This window comes from Euleptes europaea, chromosome 1, assembly GCF_029931775.1.
Source record: "Euleptes europaea isolate rEulEur1 chromosome 1, rEulEur1.hap1, whole genome shotgun sequence".
In the NCBI taxonomy this organism is placed as follows: Eukaryota; Metazoa; Chordata; class Lepidosauria; order Squamata; family Sphaerodactylidae; genus Euleptes; species Euleptes europaea.
The window spans coordinates 155,504,294-155,529,549 of NC_079312.1; the positions used below are offsets into that span (position 1 = coordinate 155,504,294).

General features: G+C 47.1%; 1 protein-coding gene across 1 annotated transcript in view; it reads left to right on the plus strand.

The window, feature by feature from the left end:
• Positions 1 to 25,256, plus strand: part of ANKFN1 (ankyrin repeat and fibronectin type III domain containing 1) — a 235,885-nt gene that overhangs the window by 86,745 nt on the left and 123,884 nt on the right. The window contains exons 6-7 of the mRNA XM_056863608.1: positions 4,625 to 4,722; positions 8,908 to 8,998. Of these exons, the coding sequence (XP_056719586.1) occupies positions 4,625 to 4,722; positions 8,908 to 8,998 (189 nt within the window). The remainder of the gene's footprint in view (positions 1 to 4,624; positions 4,723 to 8,907; positions 8,999 to 25,256) is intronic.

A 25,256-nucleotide genomic window follows, 5' to 3' on the forward strand; every position in this document is an offset into this window, starting at 1 on the left:
CAAGACTGCACATTCCTTTTGTTTGAAATTAAACAACCTGAGATAGTCTTCTCCAATTTATGCTGGCACTGTAATGGAACACGTTTGGTTTGGCAGCTTGTATACCCAGCTTTCAGTCTAAGTGATTTAATGCAGCAAAAGTTATAAAGCCCAGAAAATCATGGTTTACAATGGAAAATGTGACAGGCCATCAAGTATAATGACACTTACAGGCATGCTGTAATGAAAGGCGGCTCTACGCAGGCAGAACTCATACAAGATGTTACATTAACAGCCTCTAAATTTTCATAGTGGTGGCTGGAGATAGAACTGTAGATTCTCAACAAAGCCTGTGGTGCTTATGTTGTTAAAGCCTCAGGGAACTCAAGGTTAATGGACACAAGTTAAATGTTTCTTTGACTTGGGAGTGCTGCTTCTCACATTATGTTTGAAAGGCATGGTGCACTCTCAAAAGTCAGGCCTGTGTCTGAAGTCGGGTGGCAAACATCAGGTTGAATGCATGTCTCTCTCTTGGCCAGCGTCTTCTGTGCCTCTGGACACTCCTCCACTCCCACCCTGCAAAATCTGGGAAGCTAAGGGCGAAAACACATGGTTGCTTTAGCCTTGTTTATTCCCTGTTTCAGCCAGGATTCAGCCAGGATCGAACGCACATTCAGCAAAACACATGCATTCGATCCTGGTTGAATCCTGGCTGAAACAGGGAATAAACAAGCTAAAGCAACCATGCGTTTTCGCCCTAAAAGAAGTCAGCCAAACTAGGTGCTATGAAGATGGCACAGGGCCACAGTTGTCTGTCACCTGATTTTTCTATACTTGCTTACACTCTCTTCTCCCAGATGTCTGGTAGCTGTCCAGATAGATTTAGCGTGCAGTCCTAGACTCCGATTTAAGCTCAGGGTGCTTGAACACCTACTGAGTTTGGCTTGCATCCTGTATGCCAGCTGCAAACAGGGAGCTGATTTTTGATGGACTTTTTGTCTGTTCATTGACTTGTCATGGCTGTTCAGTGGGGTTGATTCAATTATTTACCTTTTGCGGGATTTAAGGATTTGTGGATTACTCCTCTTTTCTGTGATTCAATTATTAAGAGCTGGATTTATGTGCAAGATAAGTAAGCTTCGGGGACTCAGTTCATGAGGGGCCTCTAGTTACAAAAAAAACACAACTAAAAATTACTAAATTACCATTTTGGGTAATGCTTTGGGACACTGGGACACAGCGTGTCTTAATCTGGCCCTGCAATTATTCCTTCCTAACAGGATTGTACAGTGCAGTCAGCTTTTTGTGCCTGCATCTTCTCTCACACTGCCCTTGATCCTTGTTGTGCCACTGATCCTCTTGGCAGGAAATTGTTTAAATAGAAAGCTAAATCAGTCACAAATGACATAGGTACCATGTAGTGTTAACAATGTTAATGGTTGCTGATTTGTTTGGATCAGCATCTTTTTTTGGCCCATACTGCTTTGAAAAAAGCCTGATGCAAACCAATTAAGCAGGGGTTTGAGTTGTTCTGGGCCAAACTGAACAGACCTGCTGATGGGCTCATGTCTGACTGTCACAGGTTGAACATAGTAAGATCATGTTTGCCACAAAATTTGTGATATCTCTACCCCATTCACTCATAAGAGTCATCAAGTGAAGAATGTATATCTATGAACCATCCTTAGCAAATCTGACCTGAGGAGAAATTCTAAGTTCACTTACCTGTTCGATGTGATTCATGCATCAGTATTTTAACATAGTAACATTGCTATGAGATCACATTTGACATGATGGCATCCCCCTCTTGCCAATGCTTAAGGATTTTCACATAATTAGACAAAAGGCCGAAGGCGACACAATAATGGAAGTTGTATAAATAAACTCCCCAAATTTGTTTTCCTTTTAAAAAGCAAGTGTGCAGGACCCCCATTGAAATGACTGCTTGGAGAGCCAATTAACAGTCGAAGTTGTTTTTTTTTTTAAATAAACTGAAACAAAAAGCCCTTATCACGTTGAAGATATATGGGGAGGGATTTGTGTGGTCGTTATTATGTCATAATAAATATCTAATAGATGTAAACGGAAAGAATTGCACCTTAAACTGCAAGAACAGCAGCAGCACGTGGTGTTTAGAGGGAAGTTTTACATATTTCCAGGTACACAATATTGTGCTTTGAGTACTTAGAATATATGGTGGGTGGAACCAAAAATGTAGTTGAACTGTGTACAAAAATTATATTAACAGATTAAGAAGTGAAATTAGTGGCATTTATTGGGGACAGTTCCAAACAGTCCCCTAGATGCTTCTTGGGACATGGGACACCTACTTCCTGAAGAACTTTCAGAATGAGCTTTAATCCAAAATTGGTCATCCCCTTTCATGATTCCCATACCTTTGCAAATTATTGCTAATAACTTGAGTCCAAGGAAAGCAATGCATCCATTAAAGTTACTGTAGCTAAAATATGTATGGATACAAAATACATTTTAATAATTTATTTGTTTACCATATTTATAGACTGCCTTTGTGTTATCATGGCTCCAAAGGTAGATTCCAGGAAAGACAAATTAAAACAACTCACCTTTAAAACGATGCAAGCCAGAGCAGTTCCTCAGTGGAACAGGCTTCCTTGAAAGGTGGTGGGCTGTACTTCTTTGGAGGTTTTTAAGCAGAGGCAAGATGTCCTTCTGACAGCAATGCTGATTCAATAAGTTTAGGCAGATCATGAGAGGGAGGGCAGGAAGGAATGAGTCAGTGCTTGGCTCTCGCCCATTCTTACAAGCCCAAGGAAATGCTGATTATTACATTATTTATATCAAAAAAGCATCTGAAGGTAGTTTAAACTAACAACAACAAAAAATACCCGGACCCAATAAGAACAAGAATAACTTGCTTAATCTGGCCTCAAAAAGTATACAGCATTTGATTCCCACATAGAAAGGAGAGAGACTGCTGAATGTTCGGGTGGAGGGGGTCCCAAACAGCAGGAGCCACGGCAAGAAAAGCCCTGCTCTTTCTGGAGGGTAACCTAGTCTCTACAATTGTTGATATAGTGGATGAAAGGATAGCATGTATTCTTAAAATCCTCTGTTGGGCTATCTGCTACTCTACAATGTCTCAGTAGAAAGGTGAATATCTCCTTTTATTGGGTAGACTACCTATAAATATCCTTCATAAATACATTTTGAAACCAGCGAGTTTGTTTGTCTTTGCTGTTTATGCGATCAGGGAGGGAAGAAGATTGTTCAAGAATTTTACACTAGCACTGTTATGGAGAGGGGCATTTCCTTTTTCAAAATTCACTTTTTTAGATGTAGCCATTGATTTCTCTCTTTTTTTCTCCTTTAAAAGGGAGTTTTCTTTCATTTTTCTTAGATTTCTCTTTGAAGAGAAATCCACACACCCTTTTGCTACTTCAGCCCTTGTCATTGTTTTATATTACACGTAAAGGTTTGTTTTGCCTGCCTCTGAGCATCTAGAAAGTGAAAATCTGATTGACTTGCAGAACCTCCCTTCCAGCCCCTTTTCTCATGGAATTTCTCTTTGATCAAAAAGAAACTGATTAGAAACAGATTGCAAATTCCTTTTTTTTTTTTAAAGGAAAAGATTTGTTGGGGGGTTTTGTTGTTGGATTTCAAGGAGAAACTGTTGTTGGATTTTAGGGAGAAACTGGGTAAAGAGGAATTAAGAGAATTTCTTTTAGCAGCACTATTTTGTACCCACCTAGACAAGTTGAAACTTGTAAGCAACATTAAATCTTACCTACCCAGGCCCAAATTGTAGGAGAATCAATATCCGATCTTTTGTGTGGCAGCCCTAATACAGGGGTGATGAGGATTTGTATTAATCCTCCTCCCACAGTTTTCCTGATCTCAATTATCTCCCCTCCTCAAAAAAAGTTTCTATTTGCCGCATTGAGAAATATATGGGTATCTGTATGCATTTTCCCCATGGGGCTAACAAAGAGTTGAATTTTCACACAAATGAAATAATCTATGGTTTAGAGAACCTCAGATTATGAAGGACCTCTACATTAAGAAAACCCTACATTTCCAAAGTTACAATAGTACACATTGTAGAGGTTATTGGTAATGCTTTGGGGCATCTTAAACTTGACATAGTTGAGGGCTTCAGCATGCCTTAATCTGGCCCTGGGCAAACAGCAGCAACAGGAGGGGGGTGTTGGAGGTCTGGAAGGTGGTGCAAATGAAAGAGTGAACTCTCCTCTCCCATGCCTCATTCAAAATCTACACACACTCCACGCATACACACACATGGCTGCTTTTAGCATTTTAAAACTCCAGGAACTCGATTGCCAGTTTTTATCTTACCCAGCAATCCATTGAACGATGTACTCGTTTGGTTGTATGAATACATCTAAATCACCTTTCTTTCCTATTGCCTCTTTGTTACTGTAAACTGTTTAAATCACATTTGCTTGGCTTATTTAAAACAATCTTCTATCAATGTGTAGGCACAGGACAAACAATGATCCTGAAACAGCAGCACATCTTGCTACATCCATACACAGAGACAATTTAGTCCTGGGAGAAGATGGGGGAAGGGAACAGTAAAATGTCAACACGCTTTTATCTGCCAGCAACATCTGACTAACCTTCCCTTGTTTGATTTGTTTTCTAGTGGAGTGGAGTGGTTCGGAGGACTTTTCTCCTTTGGCAGGGGAAATCATCATGGATAATCTTCAGACTTTGAGGTGCACAATCACCGGCCTAACAATGGTAAATGTGAAGTTAATTGTTGAGATTGTCTCTGAGCTCTCTACCCTTGAATTTCAGCTGCTGCAGGAGAGTGGCTGAGTGCCATGCTGCTGGCAAGAACTGTCTGTCACTAAGCACATTATGTCCGATGTCCAACATCTAAAAAAAAATCACAAAGGAATAGGCAGGCCAGATTGGGGTTGTTTTGTATGTCTTTATGTTAGTAGGAGGGATGCGGGGGGCGGGATAAAAAAGGAGTGGAATGAAAGCTAATCTTTAGGGCAGATCAAAGGCTTTGGAGAGATCCAATCTTGACTCCATGTCTGATGGCTATAATAACAATTCTATCTCCACATCTTCATTAGGGAAACACAGGCAGCTGGCTGCAGTAACTTTCTTCTTCAGGGCTTTCTCCAACCCAAAGATCGCTGGCATTGAATGTGTTGGTCTAGTGTGGGATGCCGAGGACAGCTTGGCTATCTGGCTGGTGTACCAGCTGCCTAGTGCACCAGCAGATACCCTCACCCAGCTGGTTTGGAGTTTCCGGTTGGGTTGCCATCAGTACGCTGATGACACCGAGCTATATCTGTTGATAGGCGACAAACCAGACATCGTCCCGGAAACACTGGCCAGGTGTTTGGATGCCGTGATGAAATGGTTGAAACAGAGTCAGCTGAAGCTGAATCCATCAAAGACGGAGGTCCTGTGGCTGGGCCGGCACAGGACAAAGGCAGTGCAGCAGCTCCCATCTCTTGCTGGCATGCAATTAACATCTGCATTTTCCATCAAGAGCCTGGGTGTGATTCTGGATGCCTTCTTATCAATGGAGGCACAGATCACAGCCAAGGTGGCTTTTCCCCACCTCCACCAGGCTAGGCAGCTGGCCCATACCTGTCTTGACCTGACCTAGCTACAGTGATCCATGAAATGGTCACTTCCAGGCTAGACTACTGTAACTAACTCTATCCAGGGCTACCCATGAGACTGGAAGCTCCAGCTGGTCCAGAATGCGGTGGCAAGGGTCCTATGGAGACCCCACTGGGGGCACATATTCAATATGTGCTCCATCAGTTGCACTGGCTCCTGGTGGTGTACCGGATCACATTCAAGGTCTTGGTGCTAACCTTTAAAGCCCTAAAAGGTCTGGGACCATCATATCTGTGGGACCGCCTCTCCTGGTATGCCCCCCAAAGAGCGTTAGGCTGAGTGAATAACAACTTGCTATTAGTCCCCGGCCTAAGAAGCATCCAGCTGACCCCAACCATGGCCAGGGCTTTTTTTTTACTCTGGCCCCACCCTGGAGGAACTCTGTCTAATGAGACCCAGGCCCTGTGGGATTTGGCACAGTTCAGCAGGGCATGTAAGACTGAGATGTTCCACCAGGCCTATGGTTGAGGGCAGCAATGGTTTCCATTGTAGTTGGCCTCCCTTTCTCCCCCCTGCAACTTATTAAGTTAGAGCCTTTGAATAATGGGGGGGGGGACCTGGCTGCCTTTCCACTGGACTGGCCACTGACCAGCATGCCCGTGAGGTGGGCATTGTCTGATTTTAGAGCTGATCTTGTATGACTGGTTTTAACGATAAATTATTTTTAAGTATTTTAATGTATCTGTGTTTCATGCTTGTAACCTGCCCATCTTTGGCCGGGATAGGGCGAGATATAAATCCAACTAAAAATAAATAAATAAATGGAAACAGGTGTGTTTTTATAGGAATGGATGATAGGAGGGTCCTCAGTGGGGTTTAATGCTATATAGTCCATCCTCCAAAGCAGCCATTTTCTCCAGAGGAATTGTTTCTGTCATCAGGAGACCAGTTCTAATTCTGAGAGATCTCCAGAGGTTGGCAAACCTACTTTGCCAAATCTCCACTGGTGGAAGGCATTTCCATCAGCAGAGTGAAACTTATCTGCCTACACCCTCCCAGCACAGCCTAAAATGCAGCCCCATAGTTGCCTCTGGGGGATAGGGATCCCCCAGGAGGCAGAGAGGAATTGGAGGTCTGCTGTGGGAGGAAGAGATCATCAGAAATTGCCCCCAGTTTCTGTTATATTAGAAATTTCCCTCTGGATCCAACACATTCGTTTTCATTGATTAATAAATGCATTCATCAATTATATTTGCATATGAATAAAAACAGCAGTTCTGAAGCCAAGAGCATACATGTTGGAACACTACCTGGTGAACACTACCTGTTGAACCAACAATTTGAATTCATATTGAATTGCACCACCTGAATTGCCTCTAAAAGGCTTTTCTGTTGTTTTTCGGCGTGTGGGGGAATGGCTTTAGAGCCTCCTCCCCACCGTCCAAGCATGCCAAATCTCAGGAATGCGCTGTACGAATTGAATCCCCCACTAAAAGAAGCCCCCTTCCCCTCAGAAGCATATCCTCAGCAGGAGATGATATCTGTTCATCTACCAAGGACAGAGTCCCTTCTAAGGCACCACATCCCCTTACCTCAGAGCAATGGCCTTCTTCACCAAGGGCTCCATTATTCATAACTGGCAGGGAGCCATCACCCCAGGACTGAAATGCATCTATTGCATCCCCAAGGTCCACCACTCTCTCTGCCTGTCTCAGCTCCTCCAGTTGTGCTGCCTTGGTCTCAAGGAAATGAACTCACTCCTTAAGGGCCAGGAGCTCCTCGCACCAAGCACACACCCATAACTTCTGTCCAGCAGGCAGATAGTCATATATGTGACACTCCATGCAGTACACTGGATAGCTCCGTGATCCCCGCAGGCTTTCTACCTTAATAATTGGTATGTAATTTATTTATTTTTGGTGTGTTTATCCTGGAGATGAAAAGGGATAAGTGCCCTGCCCTCTATGCCCTGTGCTTCTCCTGTATTGAATAAGGATCTAGCACCCTGGCTTCCTCGCCCTGCTATTAAACTTGCAAGATGCTTAACTCGCTAGGCTCCTTCGCTTCATGCTAGGCTGCTTCTATTTATGGACTCTTTGTCGCTGTTGCTCTCCGCTCGCAGAGCCCTGGCTCACTTGCAACTACCGTATATACTCGCGTATAAGCCGAGTTTTTCAGCCCAAAAAAGGGCTGAAAAAGCCGAACTCGGCTTATACGCGGGTCAATATGATAGGGTAGGGGAGGGGGGAGGAGGGAGGAGGGAAGAGGGAAGAGGGAAGAGGGAGGAGGAGGGAGGGGGGAACTTACTGCCGCCGCCGCCGGGCCCACGCCGCTTCCTGCTGCCAAGAGCGGCCTGGGGCGGCCTCCTGCAGCTGCAGGGAGGCTGCCCCGGCCCTCGCCCGGCCGCGCCGCCGCTTCTGGCGGCCGAGGGCGGCCTGGGGCGGCCTGGGGCGGCGGCCCCGACCCTCGCCCGGCCGCGCCGCCGCTTCTGGCGGCCGAGAGCGGCCTGGGGCGGCCTGGGGCGGCGGCCCCGACCCTCGCCCGGCCGCGCCGCCGCTTCTGGCGGCCGAGAGCGGCCTGGGGCGGCCTTCTGCAGCTCCAGGGAGGCTGCCCCGGCCCTCGCCCGGTCGTGCCGCTGCCGCCGCCAGGAACGCGCCGCTTGCTCCTGCGCCAGGAGCCCAGGTAAGCCTGCGGGGGGGGGGAGGGGTTAAAAGCCGACCCTCGGCTTATACGCGGGTGCCTAATTTTTCCCCATTTTTGGGGAGAAATTAGACACCTCTACTTATACGCAGGTTGGCTTATACACGGGTATATACGGTAGTCCCAAATACATAGTTCTGTCTATCCCTCTTCCCTCCTGCTTTAGCCAATCGCCCTGATGTGGCCTACCTACTAAAGCAGGGAGTGTGAGTCACCTATTCAACTTCCTGAACAATGGATGTTGATTACAGATGGGTGGAGATGGGTTAGCCACTGTAGAAAATGGAATACTGAACAAGATGGGTGCCAAGGTCATAGTTTGCCTAGGACACACACAAAAACCTTGGGACAGCTCTGGATGGGTCACTACACCAAGTAAATTTGGACTTGTGGGTCACCATACCAAAAAGGTTGGGAACCAATGACTTAAAAGACACACCCTGGGACCATTGAATCGGTGGTGCCTTTAGGTCTAGACTTTGAGACAGATGTCCTGGGTCCCAGTTCATGGATTTAGAGGAGGGGGTCCCAAATGTAAGCTGCACCACTGCATCAGATTCACTTCATTGCCTGTGATTAACTGTCTGACTCCAAGATATTACAGGTTTGCAAAACTTAGGATTTTCTTTTTTTTTACAGGGCCGAAATTATTATGTCCGGGTCTCTGCTTATAACATGAAAGGCTGGGGACTGCCTCAGACCTCTACACCTTCCTGCGCTTCTCCTTCAAGTAAGTTAAGAGTTTTCACCTCTTTGCAACTTTGGCAGTGTAATTCCCACACACTTTTTTTTTTAAAGTCGCTTATAAGAAGTCAATTTGGCCAAGGTACAATTTTCCTGACAGCAAGAAATCAATTTAAACTGAATGCAACACGAAACATTGTGCTATTAAATTGAATGCATTAATGAATGCACTACTTCCATTCAAATTAATCCTGAGGTCTGTACCTCCCTCAGAATTATTTATTTATTTATTTATTTATTTATTTATTTGATCCCACCCTCTATCCCTGGCCAAGGCTGGGCTCAGGGTGGCTAACATTATAAAAAACAACATACAATACACAAAAACCATAATATACAATAAACCTTAAAACCATAATATACAATAAACCTTAAAACCATTAAAAACCAATTCCCATTGGTTAATCAATTGAAATGGTGACAGGATGGAGGGGACCACTTCAGACTGCAGTGGCAGGATTATATTTGTTTAGAATTCCCCTAGTTTAATCTTTCACTGTAAGTGGACATGGCAGGCTACAACCTTTCTCTCTGATACGGTAATTTTTTTTAATGTGTGGGGACTTTTTTCATAGGGGACATTAAAAGTGTGATTCCCTCATCTGCAGTCTGAAGGGGCCCCAGCCTATTTTGCTGCCTCAGAATTCTCCCTCATTCAGCTGCATGAGTTAAGACATACTGAGGTGCTAATAGGCTGCACCACTTCAGACTGTGGGTACAGGATTGCTTTGTTTGGAGTTCCTCTAAGTTAATTATTCCTTTCAGTGGGAAACTAACACAGGATGCAAAGGGCTGGTTTACAGCCTTTCTCTAATTTTGTTTGCATCCAGATGTTTTTATACGGGAAGAATGTTTTTAAAAATCCCCACCAGCAATAAAAAATGCTGCAGCAATTCCTGCTTCCTCAGAATTCCACCATCTTATTATGCCGCATGTATTATGCTGCTTTGGGGTACTTGAAAAAGGCCTCATTCAGAGAGCAGTGGGGCATGAGATTGTGCTATTTACACAACCCAAATAATGCACTTTCAATCCACTTTCAATGCACTTTAAAGGTGGATTTTACTGTCCGAAACTGGCAAAATCCACTTGCAAACGATCTTTAAGGTGCAGTGAAAGTGGATTGAAAGTGCATTATTTGGGCTGTGTAAATAGCACCTATGTGTTTGTTCATTTGTTTACTGGCATAGAGTGCCATCAAGATGCATGGCTCTTGCAGTAGTACCATAAGCAATAAAAGCCAACAGAGGGTTGCAGTGAGGTTGGAGAGAAGCAAGAATTAACAGTAAGAGAGTATGTACTAATGCTAGGGTTGCCGACCTCCAGGTATTAGCAGGAGATGTCCTGCTATTACACCTGATCTCTCCAGCCGATAGAGATCCCCTGGAAAAAAATGGCCGTTTTGGCAATTGGACTCTATGGCACTGAAGTCCCTCCCCTCCCTAAACCCCATCCTCCTCAGGCTCCACCCCAAAAACCTCCTGCCGGTGGTGAAGAGGGACCTGGCAACCCTAACTAATGCAGGTACAGATCCTTCGGCTTAATTTTGGTTGGCTGGGTAAACAAAGGGTTAAGCAAAAGGCTTCACAGAAGAGGTGAGTTTTGAGGAGGAATTTGAAGAGAAAGAGAGATGTGGCATCAGAGAGGTGTTCAAGGACAGGAGATATCCATTAAGAAAAGGTGGAGCTGTTTCAGAAAGCCAGACAAGAATTTGTAGGGAGGGCAAGAGGTGGTGTTGTGTCAGTGATGACAGTCTAGTGTAATGGCAAGAGTGTCAGACTAGGACTGAGGAAACCTAGGTTAAGCCACCACCACCCCCCCACACACACAGCCGTCAAGCTTACTGCGTGACCTTGGACTAGGTCACACTCTCTCAGCCTCAAAAAGGATAGATTAAAATGATGAAGGGGCGATATTCGAAGACAGAAAAATGGAACTGTTTAAGAGAGAAGACTTCTAAGAAATATAGCCACAGTACCAAAAGTCTCATGCAGGGACATATTTGAATAAGGGTGATATGTGATAAAAATAGTTGAAATTAATTATACAGAGAAGATTAAATCAAAGTATTTATCTAGCATGGAAAACTGGGCAAGAATGTACTTTTTCCCCCAGGACTGAGGCTTGGAAGCATAATGGAGTTGGTGCTACACACACACACACACACACACACACACACACACACACGCTAATCATGTGTTAACAGAATTTGATGCAGGGGTGGGGGTAAAAACAACACTCAGATTTATAAGTGAAGCCCAGATTTGCTCTAATAAGGGACTTCCTCCTCCTCTGCAAATTGTTCCCCAGTGTACCGAGGCAATTGTGCAAAGTGTGGTCACAGTTTTTTTTTCCCCCTACAAACTTCCTGTTTATAGGGCCAGAGAGAGGCTTTCCATGTTTGTTTCCCTGCATTATTAGTACATTGGATGGGGAAGGGACTTTGTGATGAAGTTTTAAAAAAATCCCACAGATATAGAACTCCTCAATTTTTGCATTATACTTTGAAATTTGGGAAATGAAAAGTTTTATAACAAAGTTCAGTATTTTGGCTGAAGCTGCTGTTAGGCATCAAAATGTGTAATATGTATCTATACCTTTACTGTTGTTGCTGCTGCTGCTACTCAGAGCCTGGAATCTCTCTGAAAAACTTTGTTTCCCCCAACATTTCAAAATTAATTCTAAAACTTAAATTTCACTGGTTTACATATATATTTGAAATGTAGGATTGCCAATCTCCAGGTGGTGGCTCGAAATCTCCCACTGATACAAATGATCTTCAGGCATCAGAGATTAGTTCACCTGGAGGAAATGACCTCTTTGGAAGGTGGACTTTATGGCATTATGCCCCATTGAAGTCCCTCCCCTCCCTAAACCCCACCCTCTCCCTAAATATCTCCAGGTATTTCCCAACTTGGAGCTGACAACCCTATTGAAATGTGAGATAGTAATTTTTTTGTTCCAATTTTCTTTTAAAACTTGTAGCCTGACCTTGGGCCTAGGAAGGATTTGATACCCTTAAGATTCCTGTGACGATGTGGAGCTCATGTGCTTTCTAACCAGCCCACCCCTATTTTATCCAGCATTTTTACAGAAAGGAAGTTTGTTCATTTTTCCGTAGAGGAATGTATCTTTCTTACATGGAAAAGTTCTGGGGCTTAGTCTTCAGCATCTCTGCTTACAGGATATCAGATTGCAAAGAGAAAGATTATGTCTGCATGAAATCTTGGATGGTTACTGACACTCCAGGTAGACAATGTTAGGTTAGGCCAAGAGATATCAACTGGAGGCCACACAGCCAAATCCAGCCTACCAAATTCCCAGCCCAGAGGCGAGAGAGAGTACATGAACAGGATGATGACTTTGATAACAAGAGTTGCATACAGCTTCTCTGGGAGATGAGAAAATGCTAGCTCCCAATCTTTAACTTCTCATGGTGTAGCAATTAGAGAGACACTAACCATTTTCAGTTGTTCCTGGCCCTGTGACTGCAAGTAGGGGACAAATGCTCTGTACACAATCCTCCCAATACACACAATCATAATTTCAGAAGAAATGGTGACCACACTTGTCAGCAGGATTGCATGTAGCATTTGTCTGTATGTGTGGTAAAATGTAACAACTAAATGGTGCTACTAGGAACTGGGGAAACCTGGGTTCAAATCCCTGTTCAACCACAAAGGTTAATGGGTAATATTGCCCCAATTATTATTTCTCAGCCTAAACTACCCCTCTGGATTATTGTGAAGATAAAAGGGAGGGGGAAACCGTGTAGACCACTATGAGGTACTTGGAGGAAGGGCAGGCAAGATAAAACTGTTACAATGCTAAAAAGGGGTCCTCTTCTGAAAGTCTTGTGATGCTGATCAAGAGACTAAATGAAGCAACATCTAATTCAATCTTAAACTGTTTCTTAACCTTTTATATAGAACACAGCATGCCTTTCATGTTCCACATTGTGTCCTTGACAAGCCACCATTTCACTTGGTGTAGTTTCAGTAGATTTAACTGGGCTACAGTACAGAAAATGCCATATATTACATATAAGATTACAATCAGAGTGCAATGAAAAGTTGAAATAGAATCCAACAGTGTTGTAATATTTGCAATCCGCTTATTAAGCAGTAGTTCAGAGTACCTCGAACACTGCTTCCCAACTTCAACAATATTAATAAAAGCACTATGGGGATGTTCTTTTCCATGAGTTTTTTTTTTTTTTTTTGTTCTGAGGCATAATTGCATTTTACATAACCTATTTTTCATTGAACAGATTCATTGCTAAAACTGACTGTACACATACTGGCTTCTGTGATACAGATTAGTGCATTAATTTGTTCACTTGATTACATTACATTTTGCTCTTATTAGCATCTTAGAACAATTTCATAAGCTTGAGTAGCTAAACAGAGTGAAGTTAAGGCATTCACACCCGATAGCTGAGAAATGATTACTTTTCATAAATATTCTCAAACAGGTTCTGTTTGTCAATGCCAGAGTTTAAGAAGGGCAATGCCACATAGCTCCAGGATGTATGTACTAGTTCCTCTGAATTCCAGATTACAGAGATCAGTTCCCCTAGAGAAAATGGAGCATTGGTGAAGCATGGAGCACAGATCCAGGACATAAATCTCTGATTCCTTCACCACCTGGGAGTGGAACCACATGACAGCCCTGAGCTGGGCATCCACAGTAGGTCTCCACCCCCCCTTATGGGGGTCCCCAAAAAGGGGGAAGGCAGGCCCCCAGGAGCATCTTCCCCAAAATGGATCCAACCCAATGCCAAAACCGCCTAAGCTGTGATGGAAACAGAAGAAAAAACACCTTGAATATAGGGAGTGAGGGTAGTTCCGTTGTTTCTGACAAAAGGGCATGGCAACACCGACACATCTGCATCAAAGCTCCCTGCCCCATGCCCCAAGCAGCAGCCTGTCATTTGCTGCAGCCATAGGCTGACCCGAGGGGCAGAGAGAAGATGGCCCGACCATGTGTCTGGCAACGGAAGCAGCCGGGGCATGTGCCCGGCTGCTTCCGGTAGGCACGCAGGCGCATCTTCCCCAAAATTCATCCAGCCCAATGCCAAAACCACCAAAGATCAGTGCAACTGCCCAGCTCCCACCAATGCTCCTATTGCTGCAACCAATAAAGAAGAGAATCCCAAATTCCATGAAGCCACAGGTCCTGACAGCAGCAGGACAAGTGAACGCCATCCAGGTGGTACAATGCAAGTTGTTGAAAAGAAATGTCCAGGTGGTGAATAACTGTACCCTTGACAGATTCAACAAAACGCTCAACCATCTTGCACACTTTCTTCCTGGCAAAGTTGACCCTTGGTTACACCAAACCTGCTGCTCCAGCAGCTGAGACCAGAACAGCTGGGTGTCTGGCAGCCTAGAGTGCAGCTCCCAAAGGTCAGCTACCATGGACAATAAGAGGTCAATGGCCTTCTGGGCCAGAAGGTCATTTCCCCCGAGTTGAGTTACAATAGCATCAGGGGGGGTGGGATGGCACAACATTGTTCCTTACTGTGGGGGTGATAGAGATCCAAAGCATGCCCCAGCGGTCAATCCATTTGACACATAACCATTGATCCAAGCCCAAAGATGCACCCCAACCTGAGGAGGAAGCATAGCGACCAGCCCAATGGACTATGCTATGACTGACAATCCAAACAGACTGCACCAAGCCTAAAAGAGAAGAAGACAAAAGGGCATGATAGAACGCATGTTCTGATGGTCTCACCGGCGGATATATACTTTGCATGCAAATGATCTCCATTGACCTATGGACTGTATGTCACTGTGAGACAAACCACTCGCAGACACTGAAGTGATTGCTCCAATCCAGAAGGAATGAGCTCCAAATGTCTAGGGTCGTAGCCCAATGTCAGCCAGGCTGCCTCTCAGAACCACTACAAATTGGAACTTGGTGAGGAAAGACCAGTCACTGTGAACTAAGAGAGGGCCTGTACCGGTGGGGGGATGTATGCATAAGTAAGCCTTCGCAGCCGAGACCGGTCAAGGCTGGCCAGGGGGAGCTGATTGAAGAAATATGGTCATGCCATGGCCCAGCTGGTCTGTTTTGGATTTTCTAACTACCAGGTGAAGGGTAGAACTGTTAAGTGACACATCTTGAACCTCCAGCGCCCTCCCCCCCAGTTCTGTCATGCCTGGAGGCTGAAACCAGTTCGTTGCATCGAAAGGCACCAAAGAAGCCAAGTAAAAAGGCGGCTCGAAACAAAACACCCTCGACTTTAGAATGGCAAATACCCAGAAGCTGCCTCAGGAGGGTAGCAAGGACTGAATACGTTATTGGACGCCGGGCATCAGACATGCAGCAGGAAAGCTTGAATGGCACGCTGCACGGTGGAGGAGCAACGAGGGTTGGGGTGACCATGCGCTTTACTGTAAAAGGAAACTGCCACTATGTGCAGTGACATGGTGTTGGTCAAAAGGTTCTGTTGCCTCGACTGGATTGAACTTTCTAATGCACGATTACTTGATTTAGAGGGTTTCGATAACAGAAGTGGATGGCATGGATATTTATGGTATGATAAAATCAAAATGCATACATCATTTCAGCAACATAGAGTTAAATCTTCTCTATTTAGAACATGGAAGAAATACAAACACCTTCTTGAACCAAAGACTCCGATGTGGGTATCATCACAAGAAATGCTGACACTGCATCCACTGAGACCTGCACAGTTTGTCACATACCAGGAACTTTTGAAATGGGAAGGTAATAAATGTTGTCGAAGGCTTTCACGGTCAGAGTTCATTGGTTCTTGTAGGTTATCCGGGCTGTGTAACCGTGGTCTTGGAATTTTCTTTCCTGACGTTTCGCTAGCAACTGTGGCAGGCATCTTCAGAGTAGTAACACTGAAGGACAGTGTGAGGGTCTCTGTGTATGTGTCTCTGCTTCCCATCACCTGCTATCAGTGAACTCGTAAAAGCAGTTCACACCTTCTGGTCTCAGGCGCCAGGCCTGATTGCCCATGTATCTTCCCCCCCGCTGTTCTTCCTGTCAGTACTCCCTCAGGCCGATGCTGCCTTGGAAGTGTGATAGCTTCACCAGACTTCCTGGGACTCGTCTGATGTTTTGTATTATGCCAAGCTTGTAACTTCCCATAACAATAAGTGTGAACCCCAGTGCCCCAGTGCCCTGGAGTCAATATATTCTGTAAACCCGATTAGCCCCTCACTTGCAACTTGCTACCTGTGCCTGTCTCATCTCCTGATGTCTTCAATAAATCCTTTGTTTCTTTATCAACGTCTGAACATTTGATTTGGAGAAGTAAACTCAGAGAGAGGGGATCTCTCACATTAAGTTGCAAGTCATTGCCTCTCGAACTGCTGCTGTACCTTTTGGGACAGAATGTCAGGCGATGAGGAAAACACCCCTACTACCCCTGACGCACCGGACGGACCGGTGGTACCGGAGAAACCGGATCCCAAGGAGGAGGGTGCCAGGCCAAAGAAGCCTAGGGGTCCCATCCCCGACCAAGGCCGAGGACTTTTTAACAATTGGCTGGACTCCCCCAAGGGTTGGTCTCTCTCCCGAACCGCGGCGAAGGATCGCCGTTTGGCCTTCCCCAGCACGGGACTTGAGGGGGACCCGGCGCGCAAGGAGGCCCTGATGGAAGAGGAACGCAGGCAGTGGCTGGAGGATCGCCAAGCCATGCAGGAACAGATGGAGTCCATGCGGCGGGTGATGGGGGAGATGGCCGCGGCCCTGGACGCGTTGAAAGTGCAACCGCCTGCCGGCAACCCCCCGGACGGAACACCGGCAGCCCCCCCCGCGCCTCCTAGCCTCCCGTCCCGTCGGGACCTGAAAGTCACCTATGACGGTTCAGGAGACCAGTTGACCTTTTTCATGGTCCAAGTGGACATTTTTATGCGAGAACAAGGCCGAACCTTCACTTCCGAGGAGTCCCGGGTGCAGTACGTGGCTTCCCTGCTGCAAGGGGAGGCGGCCGCCTGGATGGTGTTGCAGTATGAACTCCGCTCGCCGGTGCTGCGAACCCTGGATGAGTTTATGGTAGCACTCCGAAACCGCTTCGAGGACCCAACTCTGGGTGAGCGGGCTAAAGCCTCCCTGATGCAACTGCGCCAAGGGACCAAGTCGGTGGCGCAGTATGCAAGTGAGTTCCAATCACTGGCCAGCCGAATCCTGGACTGGAGTGAGGCCACTTTGGTACAGTGTTTCAGGGAGGGCCTCAACCCGGACCTCCAGCATTGGGCTTTTATGCAAGGGAACCCCCCGGATGTGGAAGGTTGGGTTCGCCACGCTGCCGACATCGAGAATCGCAAACAACTCCTGACCTTGTCCAAACAACGCGTTGGACGAGACCCGAGACCCCAGAGTGACCGGGGCCGAGACTTCCGACCGGGAGGGAGCGGGGGTCCCTCGGCCGCTGAACGCCGCAAGCGTTTTGAGGCCGGCGTCTGCCTGACCTGTGGAGGAAAGGGACACTTTGCGTCGCAATGCCCCTCTCGTGCGGGTCGTCCAAACCCCCCTCGCCAAGCCCCGACCGAACCGCAGAAGGCGGCCGCTGAGGACCAGCCCCGCCGCAGGAGCGGGCCACCGGGCCGGCGTTCCGGCGCACCCTCCGCTCTCCATGCGCGCCCCCAGGATGTGATCTCCACCTCTACAGGCCCAACGGGGTCCCGGATTACAAATACTACTTTTGATTCGGACGGGTCCCCGAATGCCACCACTCCATCCCCCTCTTCCAGCGAGGAGGAAGAGTGGGAACAGCCGGCAAAAAACGCCGTCGGTCTGCTGTAGAGGGGGCTCCGCAGCAGACCGCCCCTGTCGTTGTGCAAGGAGCTCCACCGATGGTAAGCGCCCAAGAGGACAATGTGTATGTACGTGTTCACCTGTCCATACCCAAAGGGGGTCCCAGTTTAGAATTCCCCGCTTTGGTTGACTCAGGGTGTGCCCGCACTATGATTAGTGAAGAAGCTGCCAAGAAACTGGGAGTCCGGCGCAAGCGGCTTCCGGGACCCCTCCGCTTTTCCCAAATGGACGGGAGCGATTTTAAACGGGGCCCAGTGACCCACCGAACTGCAGCCGTGATTATGTCGGTGGGAGAACATTGGGAACGCTTGTATTTTACCATCGCCCCTATTGTAACCCCAGTGGTATTAGGGATGAACTGGCTACGGGGACATAACCCCTCCATCGACTGGGTTAAACGGGTGCTCTCGTTTCCCGAAAGCCCCTGTGGGTTGCATGACAAGGAACGGGTACTCAGGACCCCGGCCGCCGCATTGGTAGGGTCCCCCAACCCGATCTCCATTCCTCCTCAACTTCCCACAGAATACTCGCAGTTTGCGGATGTCTTTGATGTTAAAGAATGTGACGAACTACCTCCCCACAGAGAGACGGACTGTGCCATCGAAATCGTGGGGGAAGGCAAACTGTCTAAAGGGAAGGTCTATCCCATGAGCCCTAGTGAGAAGGCGGTGTTGCGGGACTATTTGGACGCCAACTTGGCGAGGGGTTTCATACGCCCTTCCAAAGCTCCTTATTCGGCCCCGGCCTTCTTTGTGAAGAAAAAGACGGGAGATCTAAGACTGTGTATTGACTTTCGTAGGCTAAACGCGGTCACCCAGTCTAACGCTTACCCTCTCCCTCTTATTCCCGACCTTTTAGCACAATTAAAGGAGGGCCGAATCTTCACCAAACTGGACTTAGTGGAAGCATACCACCGCATCCGCATTAAAGAAGGAGACGAACCCAAAACGGCCTTTTCCAGCTGTTTTGGAATGTTTGAATACCTAGTCATGCCGTTCGGACTTTCGGGGGCCCCCAGTGTGTTTATGCAATTGATTAATGAGGTTTTACATGATTTGCTGTTTCGGGGGGTGGTGGTATTTCTCGATGACATACTTATTTACTCTGAAACCATGGAAGAACATGTGCGCCTAGTGCGAGAAGTGCTCCAGCGGCTGCGGGAGCACAAACTGTATGCTAAGGTATCCAAATGTGAGTTCCACCAACCTTCCATTACATTTCTTGGGTACGTGATTTCCCACCAAGGTTTGGAAATGGACCCCGCAAAGGTCCAGGCGGTGCGAGATTGGGAACCCCCCACTACCCGCCGCCAGCTCCAGCAATTTTTGGGATTCGCTAACTTTTACCGAAACTTCATTCCCAACTTTGCCCAAGTTGCGCTTCCTCTCACCAATCTGTTGCGTACCAAGGACAAGGGGGCTAGCGCCGCGCTTCCCTCAGCCCGTTTGCAATGGTCCCCCCAGTGCCAGCAGGCCTTTGAGTGTTTAAAACTACTTTTTTCATCCGAACCCGTTTTGGCTCACCCGGATTGCACCAAGCCTTTCGTGGTGCAGGTGGATGCCTCGGATGTGGCCATGGGTGGGGCCCTATTGCAGAGGGATGAAGGGGGGCGGTTGAGACCATGCGCCTACTTCTCCAAAAAGTTTTCCCAGTCCGAAATCAACTGGGCTATTTGGGAGAAGGAGGCGGCGGCGGTCAAACATGCCCTCACCATATGGAGGCACTTTTTAGAAGGTGCCGAACTGCCGTTTGAAGTGTGTACCGATCACAAGAATCTCGAGGCTCTCAAGGGAGCTAGAAAGCTCAACGCCAAACAAATTCGGTGGGCCCAATTCTTCGCCAAATTCCGGTTCACTCTCAAACATGTCCCGGGTAAAGACAATGCCCTAGCCGACGCTCTGTCTCGACTTCCCCAGTATCGCAACGATTTCGATCGCCCTGTCGACTCCCTGTTCACGCCCGAGCAGCGTGGGGAGGTCCCCGGCTTAGCCGTCACCACCCGCTCCCAGGCCCATCGACCAGAGACCCCCCCTACACTCAAGGGTATCCCGGAAGCCTTCCAACAGCGGCTCCGGGACGCCTCCTTACAGGAGGAGGAGCACCATCTCCTCCCTACTGGCCTGGAACGAACCAACACTTGGTGGATGCAGGGGGGAAAACTGTATGTCCCATCCTCCCTTCGCAAGGAGGTATTGGGACTTGTACATGGTGCCAGATTGGCGGGTCATTTTGGCTTCATTAAAACACTTCACCTGGTACGGAGGCAGTTTTGGTGGCCCGGTATGAGAGCCGATGTGGAGCTGTATGTGCGCAGCTGCCCCACTTGCGCCACAGCTAAGAAACGGATGGGAAAACCCCCCGGGCTTCTCAAACCGCTGGAGAACCCCTCCCGCCCCTGGGAGGTCATAGCCATGGATTTTATCACCGACCTACCTCCTAGTCGGGGAAAAACGGTTCTCTGGGTAATCACGGACCTTTTTTCCAAACAGGTCCATTTTGTTCCATGTGCAGGTCTTCCTTCAGCCCAGGGTTTGGCTAAACTATTTGTTACACATGTCCTCAGGCTACACTCGGTACCGAGGAAGGTCCTCTCCGACCGGGGGGTCCAGTTTGTTGCCAAGTTCTGGCGAGCATTTCTAAAGCTCATGGGGGTGGAGGAACAAGGTTTGTCTTCCGCCTATCACCCCCAAACGGATGGTCAAACGGAACGAGTAAACGCGGTGGTAGAATGTTATTTGCGTTGCTATGTAAATTTCCACCAGGATGACTGGGTCGACCTGCTGCCATTCGCCGAATATGCGTACAACAATGCGCCTCATTCCTCTACCGGCTTTAGTCCCTTCCAAGTAATATACGGGACGGAATTCGGTCCTTTCGGTTCCGCCCCCGTCACGCCAGAGCTCCAAACCACCCCTGATCTTCAGGAGTGGATCCAGGCAGTTAAATCTACCTGGCCGTGGCTGCTCAAAAATCTTGAGAAGGCGAAAAGCAAGTACAAGGAACAAGCAGACAAACACCGGTCTCCGGGATGGGAGCTAAAGGTGGGGGAGCAAGTGTATCTGTCTACCAAAAACCTCCGCTCTCTCCGTCCCTGCAAAAAACTGAGCGACCGTTATGTAGGACCTTTCCCCATTACCAGGGTGATCAATGAGGTTACTGTGGAACTGAAGCTCCCAAAGACTCTCAAGGGAGTCCACCCTGTTTTTCATATTAGTCTCCTCAAACCGTATGTGGCAGCTCCCCAGTTCCACCCCCCTCCCGACCATGAGATTCCTACTGTGGTAGGAGGGGATACCCATCTGGAAATATCCAAGGTCTTAGATTCCAAATGGAAGAAGGGGAAACTGTTTTACTTTGTTCGTTGGAAAAACCTTGGGTCCGCTCACGACGAGTGGGTGGCCGCACCCCACATGGCGGCCCCTCGCTTGGTCCGAGAATTCCACCTCGCTTATCCCGATAAGCCTCGCCCTCTCGAGGACCCCGGAGGGGGGCCTTAAGGGGGGCAGAATGTGAGGGTCTCTGTGTATGTGTCTCTGCTTCCCATCACCTGCTATCAGTGAACTCGTAAAAGCAGTTCACACCTTCTGGTCTCAGGCGCCAGGCCTGATTGCCCATGTATCTTCCCCCCCGCTGTTCTTCCTGTCAGTACTCCCTCAGGCCGATGCGGCCTTGGAAGTGTGATAGCTTCACCAGACTTCCTGGGACTCGTCTGATGTTTTGTATTATGCCAAGCTTGTAACTTCCCATAACAATAAGTGTGAACCCCAGTGCCCCAGTGCCCTGGAGTCAATATATTCTGTAAACCCGATTAGCCCCTCACTTGCAACTTGCTACCTGTGCCTGTCTCATCTCCTGATGTCTTCAATAAATCCTTTGTTTCTTTATCAACGTCTGAACATTTGATTTGGAGAAGTAAACTCAGAGAGAGGGGATCTCTCACAGACAGTGTCTCTCAGTGTCAAGGGTGTAGGAAGAGTAATATATAGTCAGAAAGGGGTTGGGTTTGAGCTGAGTATTGTCCTGCAAAAGTATTGTCCTGTAAGTATCAAGATAATGTGCTAATGAGGGTATGGTATGTTAATATGGAACCATTATATCCTGAAGTGATCTGTTAATGTGTGTAATCCAAAGATAATCTGTATGGCTATTGTTGAATGTTGTCTTTGTCTGGAGGTTTTTCAGGGCAGGAAGCCAAGCCTTATTCATTCTTAAACTCTCCTCTTTTCTGTTAAAGTTGTGCTGATGTTTATGAATTTCAATGGCTTCTCTGTGCAATCTGACAAAATAGTTGGTAGAATTGTCCAGTCTTTCAGTGTCTTGGAATAAGACCCTGTGTCCTGTTTGTGTCAGTCCATGTTCAGCCACTGCTGATTTCTCAGGTTGGCCAAGTCTGCAGTATCTTTCATGTTCTTTTATCCTTGTTTGAATGCTGCGTTTTGTGGTCCCAATGTAAACTTCTCCACAGCTGCAAGGTATACGATATACTCCTGCAGAGGTGAGGGGGTCTCTTTTGTCTTTTGCTGATCGTAGCATTTGTTGTATTTTCTTGGTGGGTTTAAACACTGTTTGTAGGTTATGTTTTTTCAAAAGTTTCTCCATCCTATCAGTGACTCCTTTAATAAATGGCAAGAATACCTTTCCTATGGGAGACTGTTTTTCTTGAGTTTTCTGATTTTTGTTTGGTTTAATGGCCCTTCTGATTTCATTCTTGGAGTAGCCGTTTGCTAGCAGTGCGTGATTTAGATGATTAGTTTCTTCCTTGAGAAACTTTGGTTCACAGATCCGTCTTGCACGGTCCATTAATGTTTTGATTATTCCTCTTTTCTGTCGGGGGTGGTGGTTGGAGTTTTTGTGTAAGTAGCGATCTGTGTGAGTTGGTTTCCGGTAGACCTTGTGACCTAACTGAAGGTTTGATTTACGGATTTCAGTTAGGTCACAAGGTTTCAGTTAGGTCACAACTCAGCTCATCCGCCAAGGCCTGGAAGGCAGAGGGGTGGGCTGCGCAAGCTGGACTATCAGCAGGGCCTGCCAACAGTAAGTCACAATAAGTGTGAGCGGGTGCTGTCAAAGAGCTCCCCAACCTGTCTTCACCAGTTGGAAGCTGCTTTGGTTTGGTCAAAAGTTTTCCAAAAGACAAAACCTTGACTCCAGGCTTTCGCCCCAAGTCCAAGGAGTAGCTGCCACCAGCCCTTTCAAAAGATTGAGCTCCAGGGAGAAGATAAGGGCAATCCTCTCCTAACTCACTCCAAAATTAAGTGCAACGCTTACCCTGCAAGGTAGATGCCTGCCAGGGAAAGATTACATTCCTAAAAATGTCTTAGGTTTTTGGTAGGTGGTTTTTACACTCAAACAAGGCACTTAGAATTTAGGCTTGGAATCCCAAAATCACAGACACAAGCCATTTAAAGGCTAACAATTTATTTATAAGATTCAAGCTGGTTTACAGGAAAGAAAAAATCATGAAGCGTTAAGCAAAAAAAATAATAAACTATTTAGCATAACTAGCTAATACATTCAAAAGCCTTTTTGGTTCAAAAGGATTGGCAAAGGTTTCTTGCATCAGGTTTATAGTTACCAAGTTCCAAAGATGCTTCCAGCATTCAAGAGTTTCAAAAGATTGTCCAAAAGACTTCTCCAAGCAGGTCAGCTTGACCAAAGTTTCCCCCTCAAGGGCCAAAATCAAATGGGTTGTGATGCAGCCAGCACAGCCTTCCTGCTGTGCACCCCAAAGCGTGCATAGTTTTCTCAAGGGTTGGTTTGTCCTTATATTCGTTTTCTCAGTGGCATGAGCTCATAGAGCCAATTGAGAAAACGCAAGCACTTAGCTGTTAATTAATCGCTTGGTCAGAATTGCTGACTCACTCAGAGATGTGTTCAGGTGAGGTAGCCTGCAGAACTACCTGCACCTGGACATTGTCATGATGGCTGACCATTTAATTACCATGGCAATGCACGGCCTTGCATTCCAAAAAGGGGAAAGGTTAACTAGCACCAGCTGGGGCTTACTCCCTCCACAGAAGCAGTTTTCAAAAGGAAACTTATTTTGCTGGTCTAAAATCCCAATAACACAAAATTCATAGGCCTCCCAGGCCTGAACCAAAAAATCATGCAATCCAAGAAATTGAGAGACCTCAACTTCTTGACAGGTGCAAGCCTTAAAGGTCCACTCAAGAAAGGTGCTAAAAGCTTCAAAAGCAGCACAAGAAACAGAGCAGCCCATAGGCATGGCCTTGTCAAAGTACAAAAGGTTGTCAAGCTTGAAACCAAACAAGCAATGATCAGATGGGTTAACTGGCAGCAGCCGGAAGGCTGACTTGATATCGCACTTTGCCATCAACGCACCCTCCCCTCAAGTCCTCACCATGTTTACGACTTGGTCGAACAACGCATAGCACATGGAGCAGAATTCAGGGAGTATGGTGTCATTGCAAGAAGAGGCCTAGGTAGGATGAACGGAGCCTGTACTCCCCAGGAGTCTTCTTTGGGACAACAACAATGGGTGACACTCTAAGGTTACGTAGGGGTGCAGTATGAAAGCACCTGGCTTTCCTGCATTGCATTCTTTGGCCACTTAGGCAGCAACTACATCGGGCAAGTTGCATGCAGATTTCAAACTGGCAGATTCAAAAGGGAGGTGAGTGCTGATGAAAGGTATCCTAAAACCTATGGAAAGCCCTTCCCAGAGGAATTTGGCAGCTGAGCGGTTGGGGTACTTATTCAGCCAACCACCAAGAGATTACAGATGAATGGGGGTCAGGTATATCATAAGACCACCATTGGTCGGTGGTGGGTTATGTTCCAGAGTCAGAGGCAGGGGCAGTGCTGGGTCCACCCTAATTCCTGTTGTTACTGGGAAGGGGGCGGCTGCCCTGAAAGTGCTGCTGGCCAGAATGGGTTCATGGGCAGGAGAGCCTGGAGTGGGGGCCAAAACAGTTATCGCAACTGTGCTCGTACTTGCACCGAACACGCTGGCATTTCTTCTGATTATACTTCCAGCATACTTTGCGATTTCCATTCCCCTTAAAGCTTTATCCCTAGCGGGCCTGCCAGGGTTGAACTTATTCCTGATCCGGAAGCCAACCCATAGGAGCCACAGCTTGTCATTAATGAGGTCCCACCTGGTGTGCTCACTATGCGACGCACGCTTCCTAAAGACCTTGTTGTAATCAACGGCCACAATATCACCCGCAAGTTTGCGAGCCTGCAAAACATTGCACGTGTGGTTGGTCAGGTGCCAGCCCCACTCCAGGTAGGCTGCCTGGACTACCCCCATGAATACCCCACAGCCCTTCTTCCAATTGGAAAAGGTGCACTTAGCGACACCACTCTTGCTCCCCTTTTTGCCTAGGGTGGAGCCCGCTTTTCCCATCATCCAGATCAGCCTTTAGCAGAGTGAACACATCCACGTAATACCCGCCCAGGATACACTCCCTTACTTTACAGGT